At 30.5% G+C, this 16,839-nt stretch overlaps 1 protein-coding gene across 3 annotated transcripts; it reads right to left on the bottom strand.

Moving 5' to 3' along the window:
* Positions 1–1,184: 1,184 nt before the first annotated feature.
* Hrs (Hepatocyte growth factor regulated tyrosine kinase substrate) lies at positions 1,185–16,787 on the bottom strand. Of its 3 annotated transcripts, XM_074118240.1 has the most exons (16): positions 16,647–16,787; positions 16,484–16,564; positions 15,636–15,720; positions 15,483–15,558; positions 12,230–12,418; positions 9,960–10,109; positions 9,322–9,446; positions 7,480–7,552; positions 7,257–7,352; positions 7,001–7,060; positions 6,653–6,778; positions 5,760–5,985; positions 4,234–4,418; positions 3,458–3,581; positions 1,985–2,098; positions 1,185–1,908 (listed from the first exon to the last, which is right to left on the bottom strand). In XM_074118240.1, the coding sequence occupies exons 2-16, from the start codon at positions 16,518–16,520 to the stop codon at positions 1,361–1,363; spliced, it is 2,214 nt and encodes a 737-aa protein (XP_073974341.1). In that variant the 5' UTR covers positions 16,521–16,564; positions 16,647–16,787; the 3' UTR covers positions 1,185–1,360. The 3 variants fall into 3 exon arrangements, with proteins under 3 accessions (XP_073974341.1, XP_073974340.1, XP_073974342.1); XM_074118239.1 differs by lacking the exon at positions 16,647–16,787 and having other exon boundaries at positions 16,484–16,640; XM_074118241.1 differs by lacking the exons at positions 16,484–16,564; positions 16,647–16,787 and adding an exon at positions 16,027–16,047.
* Positions 16,788–16,839: the final 52 nt, after the last annotated feature.

Raw genomic sequence — 16,839 nt, 5'->3', positions numbered from 1 at the left:
TGAAGTGTCATTTTATTGGAAACCATAATTTTTAATTTTGAAAGAACTTCCGTCACAACTTTAATTTACCAAAAAAAATATACCAAAATAAATAAACACATACTTCACCTACAAATCTTAATCCACTCTATTGTAATAAAATTTTTGTGATAAGATTTTGTTCGAAAATTCACATCACATACCAAGGCAAATTATAAATGGATTAATCAGCTTTTCTAACAGTAAGAAGTAAACCTCGTTGACACCTCAACTTTGAAGTGAATATCGCGCGTGTGCAAGTGACTTTTGTTCTTGTATCAATCTAAAGCCAAATCCAAAATAACAAAAAAAAATATGTAATAAAACAATGATCCAAAAAATCGTTTAAAAAAATACTATCACACCAATACAATCGGATAGAATGCTATCATACTTTATAGAACCGATGGCTTTCGCGATTCTTTTATAGTAACCAGATGCAGTATGAACAGAACACATTATTCGATAATAACAATCAAATTCTAACTTGTGGAACAGTTTTTAAAATTCCTTACTGCAAATTAAACCAAATATCTATCTACTGCCCCCCCCTCCAAAAAACAGTTTAAACACATGTCTATTTCATACTTAGAGCAGTATATTTAATTTGAACTAAGGGACACGGGGTTCTTTCCATCTGTTTTTCTCTTCCTAGCAGCCTCTCTGAAAGCTCACTGAAGGCGGCACAGCACTGAAAAAGGCTCTGACACCAAAGACGTGTTGACGCATTTTAAATTAGAAAACAAAACATTATAGCTATAGTGTCGCTAAAATCTACCAACCATTTACTCAAATTTTCAAAAAAATTTATGTTGATAATGTTCTTGCATTCTTATTTCTTATTACTTTTTTATTTCTAACATAATTACAAGTGAATTAAAAACAGATTTTAATTCTACCTCGACTGATGGTGTTTCCCAATCAAGCGGATGGGTGTTTGAGTTCTTGTGCTGGATTGTTGATAAATGTTATTGAATAAATAATAATAACTAAAAGAAGGTAGAGCTTTTTACGCTCGATAAACAAACCTCAAGATAAATGGGAATAATCTGACTTTTTTCATAATTAAAATGATTATACATATTTTATATATCAAGCTCTTTAAATAAAGTGCATTATATTTGACAGATAAAATCCTTGATTTTTCTAAGCAATAAAACACAAAAGTAGTTTGCAATTATAATATAATAAAAACCTGAGAACCATAATGTAATATAAAATAATAATATATAGCTTTTAGTGGGAATAAATATATTGTATTATGGAATAGTTAAAATAAAAAGAAATTCTTGGTTACGCCTTTAAGACAGATAAGTATTACCTATTTAAATATGGCATGTATCTAATCGAAGCTAATGAGTTCTGCAGTTTTATCTTCTTCTTTAGCAGACGGTGGCTGAGTAGGCGGTGGTTGTGGAAGAGGGTCTGCATGCTGTTGTTGCTGAGGCTGTTGTGGAGGTTGCTGCGGATAAGGAGGCTGAGTAATTATTTGGTTTGGCTGGGCCATAGTCGGTGATCCAAGTTGAGGAGGTAGAGAACTTGGTGGCCCACCAGACTGCATTAAATGCAATGGTAAGCCCATTTGAGGAGCTTGAGATTGGGAAGGTCCTAATGGTGGAACCATTGGCATTCCTCCAGGGCCGATCATGTGTCCAGTGGTTGGTGGTCCTTGAAATCTGTGTGGTGGTGGTGTAGCTGGAGGTGGAGCATGAGGTAAACCTCCAGTTGGTGCTCCCATCATTGGCGGACGTTGCATAGACGGTGGTCCTGTCACCATTCCACTACTCATCATACTACCTTGATCACTGCCCACAATCATGTGTGCCGCTGGCATTGGCATATGGGATGCCATGTGCTGTGCCAACATTGGATCTACTGGCAGCTGGGTACCTTTGAAAATATAATAATTGCTTAAAGTTTTGTTGTGGTGCTTTAGAAACAAAATGACGTTTATTAGTTTACAAACCTTGTGGTGAGAATGTAGCATAACCAGGAGCGCCTGCATGTTGTACTGGTGGTGGTCCTCCAGGTCCAGGAGGAGGAAATCTGCCAGGCATAATGGATCCTTGTCCATCATAGCCTATCACAATAACATATTTTAAATAAATAAATCAGTTATTAAATCAATCAATATTACAAATTTGGTGGTAGAATAGTGAGAAAAAAAACATATATGGAAAGATGAATTGAATTCAATTATTATTTTATAAAGAAAAATTTATTTGAAATTTCATTTTGGGTCTTTACTCAAAGACATTAAAGAAACTGAGACAAGGATTCTAGTTTCTAGTTCTTAAGTAAGTCTAAGATGCTATTTTAATTTGATGCCTTGGGTTGTTTAATTGCTTAGTACTGAATTGATTTTTTCCTTCTTCGCTCGTTCTAATGATTGACCCCACTATAATTAAGATTCAACCGCCACTAACAAAAATCTCTGATATTGGACCATATTTTTTTCTTGATGAGGACGTTATCGAGTTCACGTAGTAATTCTAAAACATTCTGAATCATCACGGAAGAGTTTTTTCGATTCTATTTTTCTGAGTAATGTAAACGACCACTACTGTAAGTTGAGTTTTGCACTTTGAAGGTCTTAGAGATTTAGGAGTGTCGCATTGGGTGATGATAACGATGGCTGTGGTAATTTCTCCAAAGATGTGCTGCCTACCACCAAGAACAAGTGAATACCTGCCTTCCTACATGAAGTTCGACAGGTTTGTTTCAGATAATAATATTTGTTAAAGAGAGGATATACTGGCTTTTCAGGTATCATCCCGATTAGGTTAGAAATTTCGTAAGTTGTTCCCATTAGAATGAGAATGACAAGCGATTTTTTTCTTTTGCAACGGAATGAAGCGTGGCAAAATTTTCTGTAGGAAATATTACATAAATGTACAAATTTTTCACAAAAGTAGAACTTAAAATTAAATTTAGAAAAGTAAAACATTATTATTATTATTTGTAATGGAGGGAGAAAATCAAAAAAGGAAAAGTGGTTTAATGGCAAGCAAGAAAGTCAAAGTGCGCTTTAATTTCAATTTGGAAGCAATTGGTGGAGGATAATTTGGATAATCGTTCAAGGCAAAATTGAAAATTTATAGTGCTTGTCGGTCGATTACGTGCCTAAGTGTGTGTGGGGGGGGAGAAAATTTCTCATTCGTTTTGTTTTCGGTTTCAAAACAAAGTAATTGCTGAAGTCTAGTTCTAGCGGGGAGTGTCTTCGTATTATTTATTAAAGGAATGTAAGTAAGATGATTTTATTACATCTGAAAATGCATCTTTTTATTTTAGTTCTTATTTCAGTTTTGCTTTTTATTACTCTCAATTCAGCCTTCACTCTATGTATACTAATTTAATTGGAATTTTGCAGATAATTCCATATGCAATCTTTGAGACGTTTAACTGCAATTGATTGAATAAAAAATTAATGAAATATTACCGGTAGGCATGTAAGGTAAACTGGAGTAGGTTCCCATCATGTACTGCTGTTTCTGCTGTTCTTGTCTTAACTGCATCTCTCGTTCTTGTTCTTGAATTCTTTGAAGTGCTAGTTGTCGTTGATACTGAAAACAATTTTAAAATTTGTTTATTAAGTCTAGAAAGAATAATTTATTAGTAATTCAAATCAAATTAACTCAGAAGGAAGAAAGAATGCCAATTTCAGTCATTATTTTTTATTATAGTCGAACTTTCTGCCTAAGGACTAGGTAATCTTCAGGGATTATTGACAATATAATATTTTTACAATGTTAATCTAAAGTTGATAAGTCTTCTACACTGACTACTTATGAACTCTTATTAGCTTATGATTGAGTTCATAAGAAGACAGGACAGAAGTCTCACCAATTTTAGAATAACAATGTAAAAATATTATATTGACAATAAGCCTTGTAGATGACATGGTCCCTAGGTCAAAAGCTCGACAATAATAAAAATAGTAATGACTGAAATTAGCATTACTCTTTCTTCCTTCTTGATTAAAGAATTAAAGGATCAAAGAAGAGTTACCAATAAACAAAAATGGATCAACTTTTTTTTGTCTTATATTTTCAAATCAGTTCCTTCGCAGTAAAAGTTAGGGTTCATAATAAGTTATCACTTATAAAAAGTGTATTTGAGTAACATTTTTAAATTGAGTTTTTAATATTGCTTTTTTGAAAAAAATAATTTTAATAATAATAAAGATAACACAAAAAAAATTAAATGAATAAATACCTGTAAGTATTCTTGTTTTTTCTTTCGCATTATATCTAACTTCTGGGCCATCTGAATCTGACGCTGTCTTTCAGCCATTTCAGCTTGCCTTCTTAGTTTCTCTCTATGTTCATCCCGTAAAGCATCTAACGCAGCCCTAGCATCTTTTACTTGGGACAATTTATCCTGCAATCCCTCAAAATACACTGGAAAAGTATAACCAATATTACAAACTGGAACGTTCACTTTCTATCCTTGCAGAGAGTGTAGCCCATTCATCCCGGTCTGTTGCATACAAACTTGAATGAATAAATTAAGTTATTGACTGACGTTGCGAACAACGAGGTTACACAACTAAATTTAGTTGCTAAGCCACCAAGCTTACCTAACAATTTTTTATTCTATAACTGTCAGTAAGAAATAATCTTTGAAGATATGAAAATATGAAACCGATCAAAACTCCAGAAAATAAGCATACTATAATAAATATAATCACCGACAGATACACTTCTTACTGTGCATTTTCCACATATTTGCTATTCAAATAAACTTTTTTGAAGTATCATTACATTTCAGAGCAGATCCATTCATGTGTTTGTCCAACATTTTCACATTACTTTCTAATTTGATAATAAATGTGGATTTAAACCATGAGTAAAAATATACAAAATAAGGATAAAATATTTTAAATTATTGCTTTAAATTTATTAATCATAATTTTATTAGAGTAACAAGTTGATTAATAAGAAGTAATATAAGAATGAGTTGCTTTAACTTCAAAAAAAAGGTCTTAATATTTTTTGAACAGGATTACAAATAATTCATCGACGTTATGGTACTTTAAGGGCCAAAATCTTCTTATCTTTCTTCTATAAGATCGCACAAAAGTTTTTAATTATAAATTTTGTTTGTTTACTTTTCTTTTCCCACAATTTTAACGATCTCTCATTGCCTTAGACACACTGTCAAGACTCACTGTCAAGACTCTCTAGCGAATGCTGGTTCGTTTAACCTTTGGCACACTTGCAGTTATCACTTTTAGACAATGAGTTGAAACGGGGAACTTTCTGAGGAAGAGCACAGATACAACAGATTCTCAGAGCAATTCAAACTTCAATTTCTATAATTAAATTATAACCAGAAGCAATTACGTTTTTGAGAAGAACTTTTTTTCTAATATGCTAATTGAGTTGGAGTCGTATTTGAAGCAAATGAGTAGCTTAAACTGGGCCAAGGTACTTTGCCATAGCAAATAACATGAAACAACATGACAACTGTACAGGAGGATTCTTGTTTTTTTATGACGTTGCAAGAGGTAGATTTTGGCAAAAATTAATGTTCTACTTAAATTAAGAATTATTTTTAAAATATCATAAATTTGGAATCCTGACCAAAAAATATTAAAATTTTAAATTAATTTTTTTATCTTAATCTTAAAAATAAATTGTTTTTAGAAAAGTTAATATGATTGGAAATATGTTTAGCTTTGATCAAAATAATATTTTAAAAATGCATGAGATCTTAAAATCTCTAGAACGTATGCTCACCTCTACTATCATCTTGCTGTTGAATATACTTTAGAAGTTTGGAATGCATAGCAGTAATATTCAGAAATAGAGTTTGGACCGAAGAATCATTAGCAATGGAACGACCTCTACTTGAATTGCTTTTCATACGATTAACAAAAATTTCTACTTGTGATCTTAGTGCTGAAACAAATTCTTCCATTTCAGTTTCTTCTAATCCATTTTGAGTTGGAAGCTGATTTACAACCTGCATTAAAAATTTAAATAAATTAAAAAAATATGAAGCAAATGAGTAGCTTAAACTGGGCCAAGGTACTTTGCCCATAGCAAATAACATGAAACAACATGACAACTGTACAAAAGTTTTTACGCTGTTAACAGCATTCGTTAATAAACAGTCTTTATTTCTTAAATTTAGATTCTGGTTAGCCAAAAATCCAATACTAAGTTTATATTGGGTAATAAAATGAGGGGCAAATCGAAGAACGTCTTAATGATTTAAGAATTCCACCGCAAAGAGTTCACTTCTTAAAGTGCTTCGGACTCTTTAGACATTTTGTTTTAATTGTTATAATTACAAAAAATCGCCTCGTCATGAAACATCATGTTCTTAAAATTTAGGCAAAAAAAGAAGTTTTTTCAGCAAATAAAATATTTCTTACAGTGAAATACTTGCGTATCATAAATTTTTTTTTTGCGTGTAAAATTTGTAAGTTATGTCACATAATGAGAGCATACTAAGCCTTCTTATGGGAAAGACCACTACCATTTTTTCAAGGACCTTGGCATCTTTGACGGTATGCTTGCGTATGTGCAAGAACAACACTTATACTGACACAATAGATTGTTTAAGAAGCAATGGTTTGCCTTTACAGCAAATGCCATTGAAATCATCTAAATTTGGAAAAACTTACATTGTTTGTTTGTTTTTGGGGCTGCGCTGGAGCAGAAGGGCTGTTAAATTCAGCGCTTTGCTGTTGCCAGTAACTCCTATTTAGATAGCGAGCCAATTCTGGATCGGATTCTGGGGACGAAGCAGCCTAAAAATAAATTGATTTTTTTTTTTACAAAGGTTGCAAATAATGCATAATACTAAATAATTAAATAATTATTGACCAGTAAAAATCTACTGATTAAAAATTTTCAATTAATTTTTGAAACCTACACCATAGCTATCTTTAATCTAATAATCAAAATCAAATACATAGCGATGTGCGAATTTTTTACAAAATTATATCTACTAAAATGATAATATAAAATACCTTAGGAGGTGGTGAATAAGATTTTGGAGTTGCAGTTGAAATCGGGTTGGTGCGAGTGTTCTGAAAAATAGTGGTTGTTAATAAGATAATTCATGGAAATGCCTACAAACCGTGTAAATGATTATTGACCTCATAGGTTGGGTACTTTACATTTCTAAAATTACTCTATCTGAGTGTTGGGGGATCTTACTACAAATGCATGATTCCAAAGACAAAAAAATAGAAAGTTAAAAAAAAAATCGAAAAATATACGAACGATTTTAACTTCAGCTTCTGATTGTGAAAGAGCCAAAGCCAGCTGAAGGTCTTCTTCTTCTTTTAATTCGGCTTCTGACTTTCTTGGCGGCGGTGCCTGTAAATTGGACAATAAATCAAGAAGTAATCGCATATTTATAAATGAATAATTCAATAAGAATTACTTTAAATTAAAAAAATAAAACTTTAATTGAAAAACAAAATTAATTTCACAGTTTAATCACCTGACTCTGTTGAGCTAAAGAACTTTTTAAATATTCCACAGGTAAGTCTTCACTTTTGCTACTAGTTGCTGGTCTATCAACATTATCAGAATAGTTAATTTTTTTTTTTTTACAAATTTTTGTTTTGAAAGTAAATAAAAATATGTACAATAATAAACCACAGATTGTTTATTTACCAAAATACAATTAACTAATTTTTTTTAATTTGACTAGCTTTAATTTATTTAATTAGATTTACTAAACGGGTGGAGGGCAAAATCTGGTTTAGGAAGCGGAAAAGTTGTACGCATTCAAAATGAAAGAAAAGGATATTAACGTAAAAACTTTCAAATAGTACAGTATTTCACTTAATGAATTATGGGCACAAACTTCATGCAAAATAAACGATAACTCTCTGATCATCTCCTTATGATTCTCTAGGATTCGGCCATCATAAAAATATCAGAAGCTGTTTATGTTTTAAGAAGAAGCCGTATCTAAAGGGTGAAGAGTTCCTTACAAAAAAAAAAAAAAAAATTCTCCATTTCTCTTCTTTTTTAAGGAGCCGATTTAGTCGATTATTTTGATCGTCATATTTTGGAGAAAATGACTAGGATTTTGGAAAAAAAAAATTCTTAATGTTTGCAGATGATATCGTCATTTTTTAAGCTACAATTAAAACTAAGCAATCAAAATATTTTAGTATAAATTTGTTAAAAGACAATAAAGTCCCTCAAATATTATGTTTCAAAAAGAAGCTGTACAACAAAATTCATTAATTTCATTTGCTATGGTTTCACAACTTAAAATTGTAATTTATTTAACTATATTATAGTCTCCTTTCTTACTTCTGCAAAGATCATGCAGACAACTTCAAGTTTTCTAAAAGCTAAAATGTTTATGTTTTAATCTAAAAGAGCTCTCGCTAATTAAAAAGTGTTGGAATTGCTAGGTAGTTTGATACCATCTGAAAGCGGATTACTGTACATGACGGAGATTTGATGTCACGGAATATGTTCCCCCCAGAAATTAGTAAACGTTGATCAAGTGCATTGGTTGCATTACTCCATTTAATTCGGCAAATAAAAACAAAAACGGAAAGACCTTCTTTGTCAATAGGCCCACTTTTTAAATTGGAAACACCTTTAGAAGCCTCAAAATTCAGAGGTCATTAATAAAAATCACAATTATTAAATAGAATAATTTAAAATCTAACTGAACTATATTGAATTTGTGATTATATATATCCTTCTTCAACATATAAAGTATTTAGAACTGTAATTCTAGTTTAATCTAGAAAAGATCGGTTGCAGGATGTGCAGAAGATTCTTTGATGAAAAGAGACTTGGAGAATGATAACTGGGAATACGACTAACAACTTTCTAAAATTTAAAAAAAAAAGTTAATAACATCCACTCTTTATTTTACACCTAAAAATGATGTAAAACTATTTAGGGTTTATTTCCTGACCGTTCCTTGAGTTTGTAATAATTTATCTAGAATGTTTGTTTTCAAGTAGATACATTTTTCTTTGTACAATTTTATTATTATTATTATTTTTACCGTTATTTGTTAATGTTTAAGTTAAGGCGCGACTGGTACTTCTGGCTATCTAGTGCTTCGGACAGTGTTTTCTTACTTGACAGTGTGCTGTTACAAGCAAGAGAAAATAATAAGAGCTAGTACTACTGTTATTGTTATTACTTAGTAACATCTCTTCATATTTATATTTTGTTTGTTTCAATGAATTGATTATCTTTTGTTTAATTCTGATATTTTGTAAATATTCCCACTCATTCTTGCTGCGTAGATTATGTCACATCTACCAATAAATAAGCTTACATAAAAATTTAATTTACTCACTTGCTAACTTTCTCATAGCACGCTTCACAGACTCTGACTTCCTTTTCAATTCCAAATTTTGGTAAAGTACATGATTTCGTCGTACACTGACTACAAAACACCTGGCCACAAGCTCTGCAGTGATGCTAAAAATGTGAGAATAAAACTTTTCAACAACGTATATTTTAACAAAAAATAAAAATAAAAACATAATCGCTTTATTTTACAGGCTCGCTTAACATTCATTTTTCAGGTACCCAAATTTTACCAACATAAATTTTGACAGGACTCGAACTAGAGCTACTCATTTACAACTTACAAGTTAATAACGACATTTTACTGTCCTTTATATAGTTAACAGCACGGTAAAGAAATATTAAATCTACTGTAGATTGTTGCTAAGAAAGTTCCTCTTCCATTATTTTGGAGTTTTATAATAATTCTTTTTTCTTATTAATAATTTAATGATTTACGTTGTAAATGTTTCATGTACATATAATTTGTGTATTTTACGTTTTGAAAGAGCGAAAAATAGTTGCTTGAAAAATAAAAAGATTTTTCTTCTTAAACAAAAAAATAATAATTTATCCAAATTTACATCCCACATATTTAATTAAAATTACCCCTCTAGAAAAAAACTAATCATGAAAAGTACCAACTTTGCGTTGCATAATACCAAATTGCACTCGACAACGGTGACAACGTTCACCGTCAGCCCATTGTGGTGCAGTATCTGCAGAAAACATGGCATCGCTTTCTTTAAGTGCTGGAAATTTGTATCCTTCTGCTTTCATTATGTTTACCGTATCCTGAAAAACATATTTTATTTAATCACATTAACCATTAATTATATTAATAATATATGATACGTTCATTTACAATTGAAAAAATAATAGAATAAACAGTATTTTTATTTTATTGGTTATGTTTCGTCTTTCAGCCAGCCCTTAGACTTTTTGTATATATTTATTATTGTATATTTACACACACTAGGCTATTCATAATATATCCAAAAGTGTGTTTTTTTTGCAATTAGTTATTTCTTATGCCTGCAATACCTTATGGGGTGTTATGGTGTACTCTCTTTGATACCTTGCCAGCAAATACATTTTGGCTAAATGAACAGAGACCAAAATGATACTTATTTATTTAACTAGCGGGCAACTTGTGCCACCAGCTTTGAATAAGCTGACTTGTAAATAATACACAATTTTCTTACAGGAGCGTGTGTAAAGTTTCTACTAATAGTAATAACAGATCGTTCTCGACATTACAAAAATGAAATCTTGTTACAGCAGAGGGCACTGTTTTGCTTTTGCAGTCTCCAGGTACTTTTTATGAATACAGATTTACATTTACCCTCAAAAACGATTATAAAATAAGATACATTTTATAAAACATCACAACTAACGCCAGTAGTATGCAATTGTCTGAAATTAGAGTAAACAAATTATTGAGTACGGAAAAGTTTAATGGTTTAAATTGAATCTTTAGTTTCTCATCTTTTTAAACTTACTTCGCCTATTTTAATAAGATTAGTACGTAGAATGCTTTGTAAGATGAACATAATAAATAACTCAGAAATATTCAAAATGTTGTGAAATACAGCTTCTTTAGTCAACATCCATATGCACTGCTCTGAATTATACTAAGATTTAACAGTGATATTCAAAACTAATTTCTTAATGTATTAAAAGTCATAGCTAGCTTATGTAAAAACTGCACGAAAAAGCGTAACATCGAAAAAACACCCAACTTTGAATTTTTTTTTCTCTATTTCTATAACAGTTAAAATTCCCAAATTTTCTTTAAAACAAAGGGCATATTCTCTGTAGGTAATTTTTTTGCAATAACGTACATTAATTAGTTTTCGAGAAAAACGATGCCAAAAAAAATTGTTTTTGTTGTTACTTTTGTTTTTGTTGTTACTTTTATTTTTGTAAACATAGCGCCTAAACGCGCAAACATATTTTCATCAATGAGGTGTCATTCGATTCAGAATTTAATGTGCCTTTTGGGAGTCTCGATTAACATTAAAGATCTAAGCCTTGATCTGCTAAGTAATCTCTAGCTAATCTACAGACTGTCACAAAGAAATGAGATAAAGCACAATAATATATAACGTTAACTGGTCTGTCTGATAATATAACAAATACCTTGGTAATATGCAGACTGATTAACAATTGCAAATCCTAGCTTTATTTTATGATGATGATATGAAAATAGTGTCTCATTAAAAAAACATAAACTGTAACAAAATCCTCTTAAGCTCCCTTAATTTGATTACCAACAATATATTATACAAACTGTAAAACAATGCACGATCTCCTTTGCACCTTTACATGATGAAAGAAACAAGTTGAAATAATGGTTATTATAAAAACACTGCCCCGGACAAAAAAATGTGTTCATTGAAGAAAGAACTACTTCTTACACAAAAACATTTTTCTACTTAACTAAGATCATCACTAAACTTAAGTGTCTAGATCAACTCAATTTAAGAGAAAAACTTTATAATTTAATAAAACCTTTAATTGGCTTATTACCATCGGTCATGTTACGGAACAAGCGGAGGGCGTATATTGATTTCTATGATTACTAAGTGACTACCACAAGCAAAGTTTTGCTGTAATGATGTTTCTTAAGTCAAATTTACAGAATGAAAAAAATATTTATACAAAATTTGACAAATAAATAAAAGATAGTTTTTGTTCGTTGGCAAGATAATTTTTGCAAAATTTTCCATTAACATAACTTTGAAATAAAAATGTATTCAAATTGTGTGTCTTTTTAAAATAATCAATATTAAAAATGAAAAAAAAAAAACGTTGTGTCCTTTTTATTTATGACTAATATAACAATTTAATTTTATAATTTTTTTTGTTTTATCTATAGTCATATAATAAATTAAAAATTTGATAACCCATACCTGCACTGCTCGATATTTCGGAATATTTCTAAAAGCATAAGCCCAAGCTTGGATTAATTCTAAAAGTTTATTTTTAACATTTTCATGCTGAGTTGTTTTAATTGCCTCCCTTAGTTGTTCCATGTAGGCTTTAGTACCAATCTCATCATGTACTAAGCTTCCACAATTTTTAACGCAGGATTCCAAAACCTGAAATAAAACAGTCAGATATATACAAAATATAAATAACCATAAATGTGGACCTCCAACAGCGCATTCGATCCAGTTAATCAGATCATATTCATAGGCCCAAAACAAACTTCTCCCTGAGAAATAGTATACTATTATTAAAAAACTTTTTCTTTACATCCTGAAGTTGAAAACCGGTGACAAAATTAATATCAGAAAAAATCGCCCTATAGACTAATTACCAAACATTCCTAAGTTGCTTGAATTTTTAATGGTAAGAAAACTGTCTTTCAAACTTGATTCTTTAAATGGATGGAGTTTAGAGACTTTTCAAGCGTAAGGTAGTCCTTCAATAACTTTCTATATCCCGTAGCTGCCACCGGGAAAGACTAACTTTTTTTATTATTTTAATCTGAAATTTAGAGCCTTAATCATTAATTGTAGCGCCTTAATTTAAAATAAAATAAAGGGGATGTGATGGCAAGAGAGGTAAATCTTTTAAAGACGTTAAAAGCGGTTAAAATTAATTAATGTGCACCTAAAAGTTTGACACAAAATCTTAAGATAAATTTTATAATTAACTATTTTGAAAAATAGATCTCATCAGAACATGATATAAAGAATTAAGGAAACCATTCGATACAGTTTTTCACAAATATTATTTTAAAAAAACTTGCAATTATTTGATGAATCAGGGAATTTACTGTAATGGATTGGACTGTATTCAACTAGTTTTATATAAGTATTCTTAATATATTATTGCTAGTTTTAAAGATTTTCTAAAAGCTGGTCATCAAAGAATTTATTAAATATTATCAAATGGCTAGTACTGATTATTTAAAAATAATCTTCCCCGATTAAGAAAACTTATTGGATTTAGATGTAACAATAAACTAGATTAGCTAAATTCTACAAAATATTCGAATTTATTCACGAATATTTGTACCCTATAACCTTTATATTCTCGCTAGTCCGACCTCATCTTGAATTCTCAAAGTCTGTGCGGCCTCCTACTTTTGTAATATACAGTAAAAAAATGTGATAAATAACTTCAATATCAGTTCCTAAGATTAATAGCTTTAAAGTTAAAAATTTCTAAATGGAGAACAGATTGTAGACAATTAAATTAATCGTTAAATTTTCAGGTGGGAAGACAATATTAGACATGCTACTTGCTTCTGACTGATGGTAGGTCACTGATCAATAGATGACAATAAACCTGATCTGGAAACTGTCTTTCAAACATTCCTTATCTCCACTAAAGTTTACAAAAATCTTAATGCCTTCAACTCTTCCATTCTTAGACTAGAACCATTATACAATGAAATAGACATTTTCTAGTCTAATATATTAGTATTCAGAGTAAAAGCAAATTAATTACAATAAGTGTATATGGTTTAGATCAAGGGTTGCCAACCCAAATGATCTTGTGAACCAATTTAAAAATTCATTATAAACCTGCGGGCCGCTTATAAAATTATATATATGTATGTCTATTAGAAAGGACACACTACAAACACTAGCAGAGAAAATTCCTAATTGAATAAATTATTATTATTGTTTCAATTAATATTCATACATATAAACATAGATAATAAACACAATGATGAGATGGTCGAATAATAAATATATAATTTATTTAATTAGTGAAACATCTGTTTCTCAACTCTTACATTTATCTCTTGCATGCCGATCTCAATCTGCGTATTTGCTGCACAACGTAATGGATGTTGCAGGCTTTCATCCGTTAAGTTCGAGAGTGGTAAAGTAAGTAAAGTAGTAAAGTATTGCCTATTTTTCCAGGCGGGCTTTACGTCCAACTACCAATTAGGTGTCGTGGACGGAGGCGACTAGCAAACATACTTTACTATAAATTTCTTTTACTAACCATTAAATAAAATCCAAGGCCTAAAGACCGAGAATCGAACCCAGTACCACAATAAATATTAGCTTTAAAGGTCTCGCCTCTAACCGCTCGGCTACCGTAGCGCCTTCGAGAGTGGTTATGTTAAAAATATTTCAAAACAAAAAATCTTAAGGTGAAATTAGCTCCAAAAGCACTCACAACTTTTGTGGAAAAATGAAAAATTCCCAAACTTTATCACCTTAAATCACCTTCATACATACAGAGAAAAAGCTGGAATTGTGCACAATTAAAGAGATAAAAAATTGCTTTAATAGTCCATCTTTTCGTACAGGAAAGTCTTTAGTTTAGGAAAGTTGTCTTTAGGACAGGATCTTAATTTTACGGCCCGCGAGATTAATCCTAATTTTACAAAATATGTTTAATTGTCCAAATGGAATTGACTGACTTAGTTACAATGTACGTAGTAATGAACTAAAACTCATTTTTTTTGAGACATCAGAATCAAAAATAGATTTTTATAACACTTATAACGCAAATTTTCTAATTTGAGAAATCTAGCACAAAAAGTTGAGAGCGCTTTTGGACTAACTACAACTGCGAATCATTGTTTGAAATTGAAATTTACCAAACACAAAGTTACACTGTAAACATTCCGAAAATATGTACAACTATAGCACTCCTCGACCTCTTAAATTATACGTAACTCCTGCTTTCTAGCTGTATTTATGAAGGAATGAAGATATAAGGTGATAAAGATTGGGTGCTTTACATTTTCTTCATATTTCCAATTGCTGTACCTCCTGTCCTATTAGTGTGATCGCTGCGAAAATACATATGTACCTCCTGTCGTACAGAAATTTATTTAACGTGGGCCACGTGCGGCCAGGCCGCATTCGGTTGGCCACCCTTGGCTTAGATGATCTTGTAACTTGTTTTATTTTAATAGGAACATAAAATTTTAAGTTAAAATAAGTACAGGATGCAAATCCATGTAAAATGTTTTATATGGTATATTAGTACTAATAATACAATTCCGTTTAAGAAGAATAAAATTGGTACGTTATGAGATATCAATGTTAAGAAGTGTTTGTAAAGTCCACTTCTAAATTAAATTAGAGATAAAACACAATTGCATCAATAAGCAACTTTTTTTTTGCAAAAATTAAATTATTCAAGAATTAGAAAGAATATTGATTTATTGACTATAAAATAACTTACCATCAAGGAAAACATTATCACATGAGGATTTGAATGGGACATTTTTTTCTTGATTGCTGCAAGAGCTATCTTTGGCCTGTAAAAAACAAACAATGAAAAGAAATGAAATACATTGAATAGTATTATTTTAAGCCAATCGTAATATATACTTACTGCACATCTCCTTGACGAATGTGGTCACATATTTGAAGAATTACAGGCCAATCTGGCTCTAGTTTTAAGTTGCTAGTAGCCTTGTCTGAAAAATAGAGACGCCTTGAACAATTATGATAATCACACCAATTTGAAAAATATTTTACAAAAGAAACCACTTCAGCAATTCTCTCGATTTACACTGTTATTTAAATATGCAATGAATTTCAAATAGTAAGTTATTAGTCGAACCGTGAACTCTAATTTTTCAAAATTCTGGGTTCCTTACTTAACCACCATTATTTAGAATACCATTAACATTTTTATTTTTAAATTACATCAAAAATATTTAAACATATTTGTTGGTAAATAAATGAATAAAATTTTATGCTTTTATGTGAATTCTACAAACCGATATTTGATAAGTTACCGCCCACATTTTAAAAGATTCACAAATTTGTTCCAACTGATCAATGCTGACTAAAAAAACACACAAGCACATTAAAAAGTTTGTTTACGGGCGTAAATGAATTAAATAAATTTCTCTATATAGGATTTGAACCGTTTATCTTTCTTTTTTTAATAGGAGTAACTTTTGTAACCTTTATCAGATATCTTAAATTTAGACTAACTTTCTTTGATAAAACTCTCTTTTTTTCTTTTCTATCATTAACAAGTTTAGAAACCAAGGGCACATCATGACAAGTGAAAAGCAGTTAATTTTAGATTGGAAAAGTTTTATAAATATAAGAAAACGATTGTTGTAGTGTCATTAAATTCTTACAATCTATTATATTCTTTAATTATATTACCTATTTCATACACTTAATTAAATCAAAGTTTTTAGTAATATTACGAAAAAAACTTACCCAGTAATTTATCAAAGTTTGTTTGAATCTTAAACATTATCGTAGGTAGTAACTTAATATCAATGTTAAAAGTGTTCCTAACTGAAAAATTTACAAAGGTTAAGATTTATGACTCATTATAGTTGAAGAGTTTTAATAACATTTTGTGCTAAGTGAAAATAACCTTAACTCCGGAGTGGAGGAATATGCAGCTGATTTTGACGTTTTACAACATCTACCAGTATGAGCGCTCTTTGCTATGGTGGTGTTAAAGAAAGGGTGATATCCTTGTGTTGAACATAATTGTTATCATGTTCCGAAGTTTCTTCTTTATTTAAATTTATCAGAATTATATGTAAAATTGATAACCTTTTTAC

Source organism: Rhodnius prolixus, unplaced genomic scaffold (genome assembly GCF_049639745.1).
Source record: "Rhodnius prolixus isolate KJV_2025 unplaced genomic scaffold, Rpr scaffold_2, whole genome shotgun sequence".
NCBI classification, from domain to species: domain Eukaryota; kingdom Metazoa; phylum Arthropoda; class Insecta; order Hemiptera; family Reduviidae; genus Rhodnius; species Rhodnius prolixus.
Note: the sequence above shows the minus strand (reverse complement) of the source record. Positions and strands in the feature narration are given on the sequence as shown.

What these genes read in the sequence shown, in the direction of transcription:
- Hrs (XM_074118240.1), bottom strand. Translation starts at nt 16,520, where the DNA reads ATGTTTAAGATTCAAACAAACTTTGATAAATTACTGG. An exon ending in CGAAATATCGAGCAGTGCAG is followed by an intron (nt 10,110 to 12,229) that starts GTATGGGTTATC and finishes TATGTTTTTCAG; the next exon opens with GATACGGTAAACATAATGAA. An exon ending in TTGGTATTATGCAACGCAAA is followed by an intron (nt 9,447 to 9,959) that starts GTTGGTACTTTT and finishes TCACATTTTTAG; the next exon opens with CATCACTGCAGAGCTTGTGG.